General features: G+C 40.8%; 1 protein-coding gene across 3 annotated transcripts in view; it reads left to right on the forward strand.

Annotated features, from left to right (window-relative positions):
• Positions 1-2060: 2060 nt before the first annotated feature.
• The window catches only part of LOC135109681 (tyrosine-protein phosphatase non-receptor type 23-like), a 25466-nt gene continuing 12526 nt past the window's right edge, over positions 2061-15000 (forward strand). For 2 of the 3 annotated variants that reach the window (XM_064021223.1, XM_064021224.1), the window contains exons 1-12: positions 2061-2220; positions 3809-4011; positions 4200-4377; positions 4892-5036; positions 7889-8001; positions 8133-8309; positions 8762-9003; positions 9230-9362; positions 9507-9638; positions 9823-10057; positions 12561-12757; positions 12922-15000. The exon at positions 12922-15000 is cut by the window's right edge and continues 663 nt beyond it. In XM_064021223.1, coding sequence (XP_063877293.1) covers positions 2134-2220; positions 3809-4011; positions 4200-4377; positions 4892-5036; positions 7889-8001; positions 8133-8309; positions 8762-9003; positions 9230-9362; positions 9507-9638; positions 9823-10057; positions 12561-12757; positions 12922-15000 — 3921 coding nt within the window. In that variant the 5' untranslated portion in view covers positions 2061-2133. The remainder of the gene's footprint in view (positions 2221-3808; positions 4012-4199; positions 4378-4891; positions 5037-7888; positions 8002-8132; positions 8310-8761; positions 9004-9229; positions 9363-9506; positions 9639-9822; positions 10058-12560; positions 12758-12921) is intronic. The other variant, XM_064021225.1, reaches the window with a different exon arrangement.

Genomic DNA, 15000 nt, shown 5'->3' on the forward strand with positions numbered 1-15000 from the left:
TCTCTCTCTCTCTCTCATTTTACAAGATGAAATTTAATTAAGTTATTATTCAGTTATTAGATACGAGTATATCAGTTATTTACCCCCTGCCATTTTTTTTTTTTTATCCCCAAAGGGTAAATTTACCCCTGGCTGAGAATCACTCTTAGAATATACAACAAATACGCAGAAAGACAATGCTTAAATGATAATAATTAGCTGGCACCAGTTTTGGAACAACCAGTGGAAAAACCTGCCACGCCCTCCCCTCCACCTCCCTCTTCTCTCATCCTCTCCCTTCTTTTTCCTACTTCAGACCATGGGGATATTCACGAAAAATGACGTATTGGCTATAATGTGTGTGTGTGAGACTTAACAGTTTATTGGGAAAGTAGGTGTTATAAAGAAGCGGGGGGAGGGGTGTAGAGTAAGAAGGGGAGAAAAGTGCTTGAAATACAAATGACACCTCGTCCACACTATGGAGTGCAGCGCGTTAATTGCCTACAGGCCACACTCGTCTGTAACGCGCGGCATGCTGTCTCGTTTGCTTCATATTTTCACTGGCGCACAGCATGAGGCCAAGTGACACGCCTTAAATTGTTAAACTGCACGAAGTAAGTGACAATTCTCTCTCTCTATCTCTCTCTCTCTCTCAACAACCGTATCATATGTATTGTAACGAGCAGACTATAGCGTCATTAGTATAGGTGGGTGTTATAGCGATAAATTATCGTGAGGATTTTTCGTGATAACGATGTCTGATTATCGGTTATCCAAAAATTATTTTTCCCGTGATTCATCTTTATCGCCGATAGTTTTGGTTCCAAACTAGCGATAATCGATCATTCTAGTTTTTGGAACATGAACATATTTTAAATTTTCAAAATCAAATTTAGTTATAAACTACTTCTCATTAATTTTTTAAAGATTTTTCAAATTTTCTAGGTCAAAGATAAAAATAAAGATATGGATTTATTGATTTTTTTTATTTAAAATATCAGTATCGTTCTCGCTAGTATCGGAATTTTGGATTTACCTGTTATCGGTTATTGGGGAATAAATTTCTAACAAGCTATCGAACATCGGTTGTCGCCGATAAGGTTATCGCTATCGATTTATTGGTTATCGAGGTTTTTTTTTTTTTTTTTTTTTTTTTATCGCGCTCATGGAGCTTTGTATATGAAGCTACTAGAAGCAAGTGCGGGGTTCTGGAGGGGGGTATTGAGGTGTAAAGGTACGAGCAGGGGGTTACTAGAGGTAGTTGAGATGGGGACGAGTATGGCGGGGGGGGGGGGGGTAAAAAAAGGTACACAATAGATAGGCGTTAATTCACGTGTCCCTCAGAACGCGGCAAGCCTCCGTCTTTGCCTGGCCCCAGCGTGGTGATGAGTAGTAGTGGTGGTGGTGGTGGGAAATGAATGAATATTTAGAAGAGGAATAAAACTGAAGAAAGTAAAATATCGTATGTATATTGTAGCAGTAGTAGTAAACGTATTGAAAGGGTGTGATAACAAGTAGGGACAAAGGTAGTTCCAGGAGGAGGCATGTAATGATCAGGCAGGAAGAGCGACGAATGTTGACAAGGTGTAATGACAGGAGTCACCTGACCGCCTGACTCACTCCCGCCCCACCCTCACCATGTATCTTGTAAAAATACGTGGATAACTACCAAGACGTGAAAATGTGAGGATATATATGCAGACAATTTCCATCATCTCTCATAAAAAGCTTATTCCTCAGTGAACTGCCAATATACTTGAATTACAGCAAAAAATAGCCGTGGCAATAAAAAAAAAAGTTCAAGATTTATGTTTTTTTTTTATGGATTCGGAGAAAGAAAAAAAATGTGAGATAGTGAAGACAGATAAAAAAGGAAAATAAATTAAAGTGACATCAGGAAGGAAATAGAGATAAAAAATGGGGGGGGAGGGAGAAGGGGGATCAAAAGCACAACAGAAAGTGGAACAATGAAGAAATACAGATAGGTAAACAATATAAGTAATCACTAGAAGAAAACAGATAGACAGAGAATAAAAATGTAAAAAGAAAAGAAAAAAAAAAGAAGAAAAAAAAAAGGCGAGGAAGCCAAGAAATTCCCGAGGGGCGTGCCGATACAAAGGCTGGTGACAGTGAAGGCTAGGAAAGCAACACAAGATGGAGGCAGTGCCACGGCTGCGCATGCTGGGCTTCGAGCTTAAATCCAGCGCTGAAAGTGTTGAATTTGGACCAAAACTAAGACAGGTGAGATTATGAATACTTTTTTTTTACCACCGTACCCCCGCTGTTGTATAATTATGTTGAATGTAGTGGTAAATTAGGGTGTTTAGTGGCGGCGGCTGAAGTCTTGGATTAGGCGACGGAGGTCTATGTTTTGACAGCCACTTATGTCCCCGGGGCGATGCAAGGCTGTGTGTGCTCTTTGTTTAGGAGGTGTGGGCTATTATCTGGCGTGGCATGAGCTGCTTTTGTCATGATATAGTTTGAGGCCGCCACTATTACCCAGCCAGTGCAGGATATTGTTCAGATACGGACTGTCTACTTCCTTGCCACTGATAATTGATTGATAGAACTGCCGTGTCATATAATACACCCATTTCTTGTATATATGTCTCTCTCTCAACTCACAAGAAGACCGGAAACCTGGATAGATAGCAGGATCTTAGAATGGGGACAGCAAACATGTACTATAGGACTACGGCCAGACGTAACCAATGGGGCTGCCCCTCCTAGTGCAGTGCCCATGTCATTTTCTTGGCGATGTCACACCGAGGGCCTTTTTGCCAAACAAGGGGATGTCCAGTTGAGCAAGGAGGATAAAGATTTATGTTAGATTTACCTATGTAGTTCTGAAAAGGTCCTCACTGTTGTGTTCAGGAAACTGATACTTGGAAGTTAGTATGATTATGTGGAAAGCTTCTGAACTCAGGCTACCTGTTCATCATTTTCTTGCCATGGGTTTTTGGGTAAGGGGAGCAAGTACTGTCTATGACATGGACAGGAAGACTACTCCTGAAATCCCCAGATTTAGCAAAACTGTTTCTTGGCCACAGAACAGTGAGAACTATAACCATTTAACACAACTGGATGTCTTCTGTGAACCCCAAAGTCATAATAACTGTTGTGCATCAGTCATGACATTTCAAGTCAAATTAGCTAACTGACATGCTTCAGTGTTGATGGCTTGACAATGAAGGGCTTTTCAAAAAATAAACCTGACTCCATATTATAACCAGCTAGCCAGGAAGGACTCCCTTAACGATACTCAAAAGAAATTTAACAGTGCATAGTAATCCAGAGCTTACCTTGAGCATGCAACTACATTGTAGACAGTGTTCCATAAAAGTGACATGGTTTTCTGCACATTCAGCAGATTAATACAGAGTAATATATGTGATCAATCATGTGCTCTTTATAATCTCAAAATACTAAAACTCCCATTATTATTAATTGCTTGAAGTATGGAGATGCTAAACCTAGAGTGAACATAGTGTGACTGATGTACTAATGATACATGTTTAAATAATCTGACATACAAACCAGATTCTGTGACATCTCACAGGAGTGTTAAGGGCCTCATTCTGTCAAGGGGTGCTCATGAACAGATGTGGACTCAGACTGTGTAGCATCAGAGACTTAATAGAGGCATTGTAGGTTGGGTGAAGTTGACCACACATTGAAATCTTCACACATTCAATATAGTAGTTCAATATAGTACATATGCATCCTATGGAGTACTAAACCATAAATTGACTGAGAGGTGTACTAGTTATAGATTATATTTTCCTGGTACTCCAATGTGTATTCCTGTTTTTTTTTTTGCTCATGACAGTATATAAGGGACCATTACAATGAAGATCCTGACAGCTACAGTGCTGAAATTCATGAGCTGGAGACTTTACGGGCATCAGCCACCCATGCCCCTCATGACTTCACTGGCTGCTCTCTCCTTAAGAAATATTACTGTCAGCTACACTTCCTTGTCTCCAGATTCCCCCTCAGTGAGAACCCCAGCATTGCCATCACATTCAATTGGTAAGTCTTAATTACATAGGTTAGGTAACTAAATCTAGTTTTTAAGACAGTGATATGAACATAGACTGTTTAGATTGGTTGGTAAATAGACTTTGTATAGCAGGAGTGTTTCAGAAACTACCATGTTCATATAATTTGTTTCCTGTGTGCTCAGTGTTCTTATGGCATGATTTCAATGTACTTTTCAGGTATGACATATACTCCAGTGTAGTTTACAATGTGGCTGACATCAAGTATGAGATGGCATGCATCCTCTACAACATTGGGGCGCTGCATACTGACCTTGGGGCCATGGATGCCAGGAACACTCCTGACGGCATGAAGATCAGTTGCACACATTTCCAGTGTGCAGCATGGGCTTTCCAGGTACATACTCCATGGGATGCTATAGTTTACAGCATTGAGAGAAAGGCATCTGGGAACTCTTTATTGGAAGCTTGATTCAGTTCATTTAATTTGTAGGGTGGTGATTTTATTCTTATAGTGACATCCCAGGTATTTTTTTTCCTTAATTTGGGTTACTTGTCATGATTTACATGTATCAGTTTCTCTGTGTTATTGGTTTCAGTTTATTTTGAGTGATAGTGAAAGAGCAGTATCTAGAAGCATAATAAATTTTTTTTTTTCTTTTAAGTGCAGGCACGTGATTTTATTAACCAACTGTTCTGAACTGTTGTGAATACTTGTGCATTATGTGTAAAGATTCCTTTTTCTGATTATAAGTTGATTTAACTCTAACAAATGTATTTTAAAAGTAGGAAATCATCTTTCTGACTTGTTCTCATTTACTGTCAAATTAGATACATATTTTGCACCATGTGTGGAAGATTAAAATAGGTTAGTGATGCTGATGGTGTCTATGATATTCCTCATCATGCAGCACCTGCGTGAAACATACCCTCAGCCTCGGGAATCTGACCTGAGTCCAACACTGCTAACCTTCATGTACAATGTAGCATTGGCCCAGGCACAGGAGTGCATCCTGGAGAAGAGCATGACAGACAACCGCAAGCCCACCATCATAGGTATGAAGTGGTCTTTCCTTCTTTGAGTGTCAAATTAGATAGATAGATAGATGAGATGCCAGTCCCAGAACAGGGTCCAAAGTGGTAGTCAAAAATTGAAGGATAAGTGTCTTGAAACCTCCCTCTTGAAGGAATTCAAGTCATAGGAAGGTGGAAGTACAGAAGCAGGCAGGGAGTTCCAGAGTTTACCACAGAAAGGGATGAATGATTGAGAAGACTGGTTAACTCTTGCATTAGAGAGGTGGACAGAATAGGGGTGAGAGAAAGAAGAAAGTCTTGTGCAGCAAGGCTGTGGGAGGAGGGGAGACATGCAGTTAGCAAGATCAGAAGAGCAGTTAGCTTGAAAATAGTGGTAGAAGACAGCTAGAGATGCAACATTGCAGCGATGAGAGAGAGGCTGAAGACAGTCAGTTAGAGGAGAGGAGTTGATGAGACGAAAAGCTTTTAATTCCACCCAGTCTAGAAGAGTGGTATGAGTGGAACCCCCCCCAGACATGTGAAGCATACTACATACATGGATGGATAAGGCCCTTGAACAGAGTTAGCAGCTGGGGGGTTGAGAAAAACTGGCAGAGATGTCTCAGAACCCCTAACTTCATAGAAACTGTTTTAGTTAGAGATGAGATGTGAAGTTTCCAGTTCAGATTATAAGTTCAGTGTAGAAGAGGGGGACAGTTGAGTGTCATTGAAGAGGGGATAGTTGTCTGGAAGGTTGTGTCGAGTTGATAGATGGAGGAATTGAGTTTTTGAGGCATTGAACAATACCAAGTTTGCTCTGCCCCAATCAGAAATTTTAGAAAGATCCCTTCGTGAAATGCTTACTTCCTGAAGGGTTGGATGTCTATGAAAAGACATGGAAAAGTGCGTGCAGGGTGGTATCTTCAGCGTTGGAGTGGATAGGACAAGAAGTTTGGTGTAGAAGGTCATTGATGAATAATAAGAAAAGAGTAGGTGACTGGACAGAACCCCGAGGAACACCACTGTTAATAGATTTAGGAGAAGAACAGTGACTGTCTACCATAGCAGCAATAAAACGGTCAGAAAGGAAACTTGAGATGAAGTTACAGAGAGAAGGATAGAAGCTGTAGGAGGGGTAGTTTGGAAATCAAAGCTTTGTGCCAGACTTTATCAAAAAAGCTTTTGATATATCCAAGGCAACAGCAAAAGTTTCACCAAAATCTCTAAAAGAGGATGACCAGTAAGTAAGGAGAGCCAGATCACCAGTAGAGCGACCTTGATGGAACCTCTACTGCCGATCAGATAGATGTTTAAGAATCTTCTTGTTGAGGATAGATTATAAAAAAATTTTAGATAGGCAGGAAATTAAAGCAATAGGATGGTAGTTTGAGGGATTAGAATGGTCACCCTTTTTAGGAACAGGCTGAATGTTGGCAAACTTCCAGCAAGAAGGAAAGGTAGGTGTTGACAGACAGAGTTGAAAGAGTTTGACTAGGCAAGGTGCAAGCACGGAGGCACAATTTCGGAGAACAATAGGAGGGACCCCATCAGGTCCATAAGCCTTTTAAGGGTTTAGGCCAGCCAGGGTATGGAAAACATCATTGTGAAGAATTCTAATAGGTAGCTTGAAGTAGTCAGAGGGTGGAGGAGAGGGAGGAGCAATCCCTGAATCGTCCAGGATAGAGTTTTTAACAAAGGTTTGAATGAAGAGTTCAGCTTTAGAGATAGATGTGATAGCAGTGGTGCCATCTGGTTGAAATAGAGGGAAAGAAGAAGCATATTTATTGGAGATATTTTTGGCTAGATGCCAGAAGTCAATAGGGGAGTTAGATCTTGAAAGATTTTGACACTTTCTGTTAATGAAGGAGTTTTTAGCTAGTTGGAGAACAGACTTGGCATGGTTCCAAGCAGAAATATAAAGTGCATGAGATTTTGGTGATGGAAGGCTTAAGTGTCTTTTGTGGGCCACCTCTCTATCATGTATAGCACGAGAACAAGCTGTGTTAAACCAAGGTTTGGAAGGTTTAGGTCGAGAAAAAGAGTGAGGAATGTATGCCTCCATGCCAGACACTATCACCTCTGTTATGTGCTCAGCACACAAAGATGGGTCTCTGATGCGGAAGCAGTAGTCATTCCAAGGAAAATCAGCAGAATACCTCCTCAGGTCTCCCCAACTAGCAGAGGCAAAACACCAGAGGCACCTTCGCTTAGGGGATCCTGAGGAGGGATTGGAGCGATAGGACAAGGTACAGATGTGAGATTGTGATCGGAGGAGCACAACGGAGAAGAGAGGGTGACAGCATAAGCAGAAGGATTAGAGGTCAGGAAAAGGTAAAGAATGTTGGGCGTATCTCCAAGACGGTCAGGAATATAAGTAGGGTGTTGCGCCAATTGCTCTAGGTTTTGGAAGATAGCAAAGTTGAAGGCTAGTTCACCAGGATGGTCAGTGAAGGGAGAGGAAAGCCAAAGCTGGTGGTGAACATTGAAGTCTCTAAGAATGGAGATCTCTACAAAAGGGAAGAGAGTGAGAATGTGCTCCACTTTGGAAGTTAAGTAGTCAAAGAATTTCTTATAGTCAGAGGAGTTGGGTGAGAGGTATACAGCACAGATAAATTCAGTTTGAGAGTGACTCAGTAGTCGTAGCCAGATGGTGGAAAACTCGGAAGATTCAAGATTCATGATTTTGATATATTATGTATCACAAATGTAATGATTTATTATATGTGAAGTTTAGATTAATGGACTCTGCAGTTGTAGGTTTTATTGATTTCTTTATGTGAAGTTCAAATTAGGCATCCCATGTGTATCTAGAACCTATTGTATGTACTCAAGACAAAATATCAGATGAAGTGGAATGATTTTACAATCAAATTAATTGTGATATTTCTTGGCAGCCAAAGTTGCTATGCAGGTGGTAGAGTACCTAAAGGCTGCCATGAAGAGTCTCTGGCCAGGGAAGTCTACAGATGCAGTTGTTGCAGATATTGTGGGATCCAGAAAATTAAAGGTTAGTGAAAAATATACTGGTTGACATTAGACTTGCTTACCGTCATTATGTTAAGCACTGTGTCCATAGTCTGGAATTATTTCTTAAGAACCATTATCCTTTATTCATAATGCATATGGTATATATGTTAGATGTGGCGGAGATACTGTGAGTTCAAGGTGGCGTACCATGGTGCTGTGGCTTTGCTGTACCAAGGAATGCAAGCTGAGGAGCAGCAAAAGATGGGGGAGCGGCTGGCATACTACCAGGCAGCAGTGGATGCTCTGACTGAGGCCTCCAAACTGGCCAAGAATCTGGAGCAACAAGAGGTAAGAACTGCCTTAAATTGTGACACCAGTGAGTTAAGTTTTATATCTTACTGTGGTTGTTATCCAGATCATTGCATCCCAGACATGTGTTGATACCCTGTGAACCTTTGTTTCTTAGTAATAATTTAATTGTGTTTCTATCCCATGTGGGCTGTCTCATCCAGTTCATGGATAAGCTGAGTCAGTCCAATGAGAGTATGCACTCAAAGGTTTGAAATGTGATGATTTATTTATTATTTTCACATACAACTTGGCACAGGTGCTTATGAATAATTGTATTTTAGTAGGAGCTGTGTGTACACTTAAGCAGCAGTAGATTTTTCTTTGTACAGAAGATTTGTTAGAGAAGCTTGAGTTGTATGTAGACATTTATTTGTCATAAAGTATTTTCTTGATAATTAATAAAATGGTCAGTGTTTATTCAGTGATGTGAAAGATTTATTATGTTTTAGCTCATAACTGAGAGCCTGACGTTCTCCCATGATGTCATGGGAGGAAAGCTCACAGCTGCCCAGAAGGAGAATGAGTTTGTCTACCATGAGAAAGTACCTCCCATTGCGTCCCTGCCTGAGGTGAAGGGTGCATCACTGGTGAAGGGCATTCCATTCAGTGTGAATGATATGGAGGTCTCTGGCCAGGACATTTTCATGAAGCTGGTGCCTCTGGAAGCTCACCAGGCCTCCTCCATGTACAGGTGAGTCGATGGATGTGATCTTCAACTAAATAGCTTGGAGTCTGCATGCATTTTTTCATATATGTATGCTTGTCATCAATGCCTTGGAGTAAAAGAAATGAAAGAAACATTATTTATAATAGTGTCTTTTTTCCCATTGTAATCTGGTATGTAAAGAAATTCATCAACTTTTATTTACATTTTGAAACCTTAGTATGTGAAATTTCTTGGGTGTTTTGTGCTACAGTGAGGAGAAGGCCAAACTGCTGCGGCAAATAGGCACAGCCATCCAAGAAAAGAATGAGGAGCTAGAAACATACCTGGCTTCCATGCAGCTGGACACCCTCACCATAGACTCAAACTCAGATGCTCTACCTCAGGTTTGTGCTCAGATAAATTGTTTGTCTTACTGTAAAGCTTTTGTATGTGGAACAGATTGTCATAATGATCTGTATTAAAAAATGAAATACTGCTTTCTAAGTGTTGGGCAGATATAAATATGTGATGTATTATTTTGTCATCAGGAGCTGGTTGAAAGTTGTGCTGACCTAAATGCCAGCAATGGAGTCAAGAAACTCACAGACATCATGGCAAAGATATCCAATTTTTCTCATGATATAAATGCAGCTCTAGAAGAAATCAAAAGATTGCTTGGGGTAAGTATGAAGTGGCAACCTTTTTTTTTTTGTGTTACTTGTACTTGAAAAAGAGACTAATTGAGACTAATTGAGAAACTGAGACTAAGAGGCTAATTTACTCTTAAAATTCCTCATGTCTTTTCCTTCATGGAGGACATGGGGTTAATTATGAAGTTGAGGATAACATTAACATTCCAAACAGGAGGAGGAAGAAAAAGAAAAGGAATTCAATGCAATGATGGGGAAACAGGCACCCAACATGATCCTTGGGGACCTGCGGCGTGAGGCTGGCAAATACCGTGAGGCAACTCAGAGTGCCCAGGACAACAATGTAGCCCTTCACCGTGCCATCACCACCCACCTGCCCAACCTCCAGCTCCTCTCCAAACCTCTTGACCAAGTGATGGCAGCTATACCATCTGTGGCAAGTGTGGAAGGTGAGCTGGGTTCATGGTCTTGTGGTTCATTTAGGAATAAAGACCATATTGAGTTTGTGTGTGTGTGTGTGTGTGTGTGTTGCATGCTAGAATTTGTATGCATTGATGAGATTAAGTATCTTTGTTAAGGGGTATTGTTGTTAATGTTGTTTGTGTTTTTGGTGAGAGTATTGATTTATATGGTTAGCTCACTTGCTAGTGCATTACTACAACTTTTACCTTTTCATTAGGTAAAATTAAGATAAAAAAAATTTTATATATATATATATATATATATATATATATATATATATATATATATATATATATATATATATATATATATATTTACTTATTTATTTATTTATTTATTTATTTATTTATTTACAGTGGAACCTTGATTTTCAAATTTAATTAGTTCATGAATGCTGTTTGAAATCCAAAATGTTCGAAAACAGAAACTATTTTCCCATAAGAATTAATGTAAAATAGATTAATCTGTTCTCAGACGCCTGTCCACCATGTCTTAGTGAGCAATGACCTAAACTCACTGCTGAGATGGCTGTTTCACAAAATCTCCAGCTTAGAATTTTTTTTATCCAGAAAGGATGTATTGAATAAACTTAGTGACACTGAACTCGTCAAAAAACATTGTTTAGACCATGCAGGTCTTTGTTACTGATCTAGTGAAGGAAGCCTTACAGAGTGATACAAAGAGGAGCAACCCACTTACTGCCAAAATTAAGGTGATCATAACACTTAGACATCTTGCTGCTGGGAAAAGCTACTAGGAAAATGCAGTTGTGCAGTACTTATGGTGGTGTGGGTTATAGAGAGAGCCACAGGAGGCTGAGCACTGAACCTTGTTTGTTTGCATCAAGTTCTTCAACTTCTTCAACGGGATCACATTTAACATTTCAAAGATTGAATTACTATCTTACCCTCTGTGTCTCTCCTCCAAACACATAAAAATAAAAAGTTTTTATAGAAACTATGAATTAGTGATAAATGCTACATCTTGTAGTATTTGAAATAAACTAATTTTGCTCTAAAACCAAATTAGGGTATGGCAATCAAAGCAATTATGTTAAATTTTTTGTTTGAAAACCAGGTTGTTTGAAAGGGAGACGTTTAGTAACCAAGGTTCCACTATATATATATATATATATATATATATATATATATATATATATATATATATATATATATGTATATATATACTGTATTTGACGGCATATAAAACTCATCTTTTTTCATAAAAATGGCGCAAAAAATCATCCAGCATTTTATATGCGAATGTCAGGCCTCCTATAGATTTAATTTTGAAATCTCCTTCACCCATACACCCAAAGATTTACACCACTAGGCAAGGGTGCTATATCATATTTTTCAGCTATAATATGATGTAAGAAAATGTTGAAAATGAAAATGTGACCCTGTTCAGTGACACACCAAGTATGTTGTTGACACCTTGCCAGCTGGGTTGCATTCTTTGCCTCATCTCTGTGACTAGGCCACTACCTCTGTTTTATTACTGCAGTCATGTAGGATATTTTTATTATTGTGATTGCTTGCTTTTTGTTCAGCTGTATCACCAGCTTGCTTTAAACATTACATGCTTAAATACATAAAAAAAACTTTTTTTCCTGAATATGCCCTGCTGAAGTGTGGGGTGTGCCTTATATGGCATCAAGTGTGATGTGTGTGTGTGTGTGTGTGTAATAATAATAATAATAAGTGTGTGTGTGTGTGTGTGTGTGTGTGTGTGTATATATATATATATATATATATATATATATATATATATATATATATATATATATATATATATATATATATATATATTCCAGGGAACCAGAAAATAATATAAAAAATTCCACAATTAAAAAAAACATCAAAATGAACACATTTGCACTACTAAATTTGAGATAACACATCGAATATATTCAGTACCTTCCTGAATTTCACATCTAGTCCTAAATTCTTACCATCCTGAGTTTCACACTGCTTTGACAAGTATCAGTCACATTTACCTATTGTCGGTGTCATGCGTATACATATAGGAAATCCTGCCTAAGTTAGAGCTCTCTCTCTCTCTCTCTCTCTCTCTCTCTCTCTCTCTCTCTCTCTCTCTCTCTCTCTCTCTCTCTCTCTCTCTCTCTCTCTCTCTCTCTCTCTCTCTCTCTCTCTCTCTCAAGTGACCAGCAGTTCACACAGCTGGTGAGCTAGTCTTGTGAGTTTTAGTTTGTTATTTTGATTAGATTTTTATTAAAATTTCTGTGCTCGCACTAATGGTGAGTTCATTATGCCAGTGTTGGTTTGTTATTCCCGATTAAATATTTATTAAAATTTTAGTACATTATTGCAGTTGTACATTATAATGACTGTGCATTGTTGTGTATCTTACTGTATATACTGTATTACATCAAGTTTGTCTTAATGTAGAGTGTAAATAATTTTACATCATTAACTATCCATATAGTGAAAAACATTGAGATATTGAGGTAATTTTTGTCATCCACAGCCCAGGGAGATCCAGCAACCAAGCAGGAGGTAAAAAGACTGCTCAGCAAGGTGCATGAGATGCAGGCACAACGTGCCAAGTGGGATGCTCAGCTACGCTCAGACATTCAGGAAGATGATGTCACTAAGCAGTTGGTGACTAACCAAGAGGACATGGAGGACTTCTTCAAGATTGAACTCAAGAAGCATGACAAACTGGTAAGCTTCCTCTTAGATGGGGTTATAATTGTGTCATTCATTTGTAAGATATACTGAGTTTCTGGATGAATTGTTGAAAGTCACTGTGTTTTTGTTTCAGCCAAAATATTACTTTGTATTAATGATAATATCAGTTCATGGTTTTGTTTCTGTGGTTGCCTTAGGTTGCTCTGCTGGAACAAAATATGGCTGCCCAGGCCAACATCCTGCAAGCACTTTCAGAAGCCAATGCTGCCTACGCCACCACACGGAGGCTTACCAACCAGGTGCAGGCACAGCGGACAGAAACTATTTCTTCCTTAATGGCAGCATACAGTGCCTATCTCAATATCCTAAAGAAGGCAGAGGATGCTGAGGAATTTTACCACAAACTGGAGGGACAAGTAAACAAATTGTCTTCCCGAGTCAAGTCTCTGTGCAGGGTACAGGATGAGAAGAGGGAAGAGGTGCTATCTGCTAATGTAAAAAAATTTACTGGAGGTGCCCTTGGATCTAAGAAGCCTTCTGTGATGCCAGGTCAATCCACCAACATGGAGGTGACCTCAGGAACATCAGGACCCAAACTGAAAGACTACCTACAGCATATGAAAGGTGGTAGTGGTGTGGGTGCTGCAGGAGTTGCAGCGGGTAGCATGGCATCCACTCATCCTGGGACAGTAGGATATGATCCGGCTGCCTCTTATGTTAGTGGAGTGAGACCTGCTCCCTTAGGTTCAGAACAGAATGATCCCTTGACCTCATGCAGTGGCCAGGGTAGTGGTGCAGGTTACTCTACAAGCTATTCAGGTGCAACCTCAGCCTACCCTCCCTCTGCTCCCTCTCCAGCACCCTCTCCTGCCCCACACAGCTCTGGTTCCCCATACAAAACCCCTTATGGTGCACCTGGTAGCCAATACTATCCTCAGCAGCCTGGAGCATCTTACCCAGCTGCCTCTGGTGGGATGGCTTACCCTCCAGCCCAGCATTCTACTGCACCAGCATCAAACATCCCAGCTCCAGCACTTGCAAGCGCAGCAACTGCACCTCAGCCAGTCCCCACCACAGCCACGCACACTGGTGGCTACATGCCCTCACAGACTGGAGGCCAGTATGGCAGTCCTTATAGTTATGGTTCTCAGTACCCATACTATGGCTATCATAATGCATCTGCAGGATCTACAAGCACAGCAACAGCTTCAGCCACTGCTTCTGGTATGCCTCAGATCCCACCACAGCACAGTGGTCCAACTACAGCCACTCAGCACCAGTCCCAACGACCACAGCAGCCCCATCCCCAGCAACCACAGCCCCAGCATCCACAACATCCACAGCAACAACAGCATCCCCATCATCCACAGCAACAACAGCATTCACAGCAAAAGCAACAACCACAGCATCCACAGCAAACTCAGCAACCCCAGCATCCTCAGCAAACTCAGCAACCACAGCATCCTCAACAACCACAGCAGCCCCAACCTGTCTCAGGTTACTCAGCATCTGTGCCTGCAGGCTACACAGCAGGTACACAAGCAGCAACAACCAGTGGGGTGACAGGGACCACACAAATGCCACAGTCTGGCACTGCCGGTACCCAGGGTTATTACAACTACCACCAGCATCAGCCAGGTGCTGCCCCAACACCAGCAGCACCAACAATGGCAACCCCTCAGAGTTACCACCCATATCAGTATTCACAGAATCAAGCAGGTCATTTCACGATTGCCTCCATGTACATTCAGGCTGGCTCTCACTACTCGGCAAACAGTAGACCTAATGATGATAGTAAAGCTGGTGGTGTGGTGTACTCCAACCAGTCCATCTCTGCAGGCCAGATGACCTCTACCACCAAGGCACAACCACCAGTCAGCACCCAGCAGGGACCCAGACACCCTGCTCAAACTTACTCTACTAGCCCCTCAGTAACAACACCACAAGCAGCAAATCTTTACACTCATTGGAATATGTATGCCAATTATCCCCAGGTTGGTATATCATCTACTAGTGTCAGTCAGGCAGGTTCCACATCCACAAACACAAGTAAGTCTGGCTTGCCAGAGTACCCTCTCAACACTGTGGCTACCACTACCACACCAATGCCCACTGTCACTACCGACAGTAACCAGGTGGGCCCAAAAGCCAGCCAGATGCCCATTTCAAACTCATATTCTCAAGGAGTTCAGTATAATAATCCCATGATGTGGGCACAATATGGTGGGCACCAGCCACAATACCAACCAAGACCTGGCCAGTTGCAGCAACCACAG

Source organism: Scylla paramamosain, chromosome 19 (assembly GCF_035594125.1).
Source record: "Scylla paramamosain isolate STU-SP2022 chromosome 19, ASM3559412v1, whole genome shotgun sequence".
In the NCBI taxonomy this organism is placed as follows: domain Eukaryota; kingdom Metazoa; phylum Arthropoda; class Malacostraca; order Decapoda; family Portunidae; genus Scylla; species Scylla paramamosain.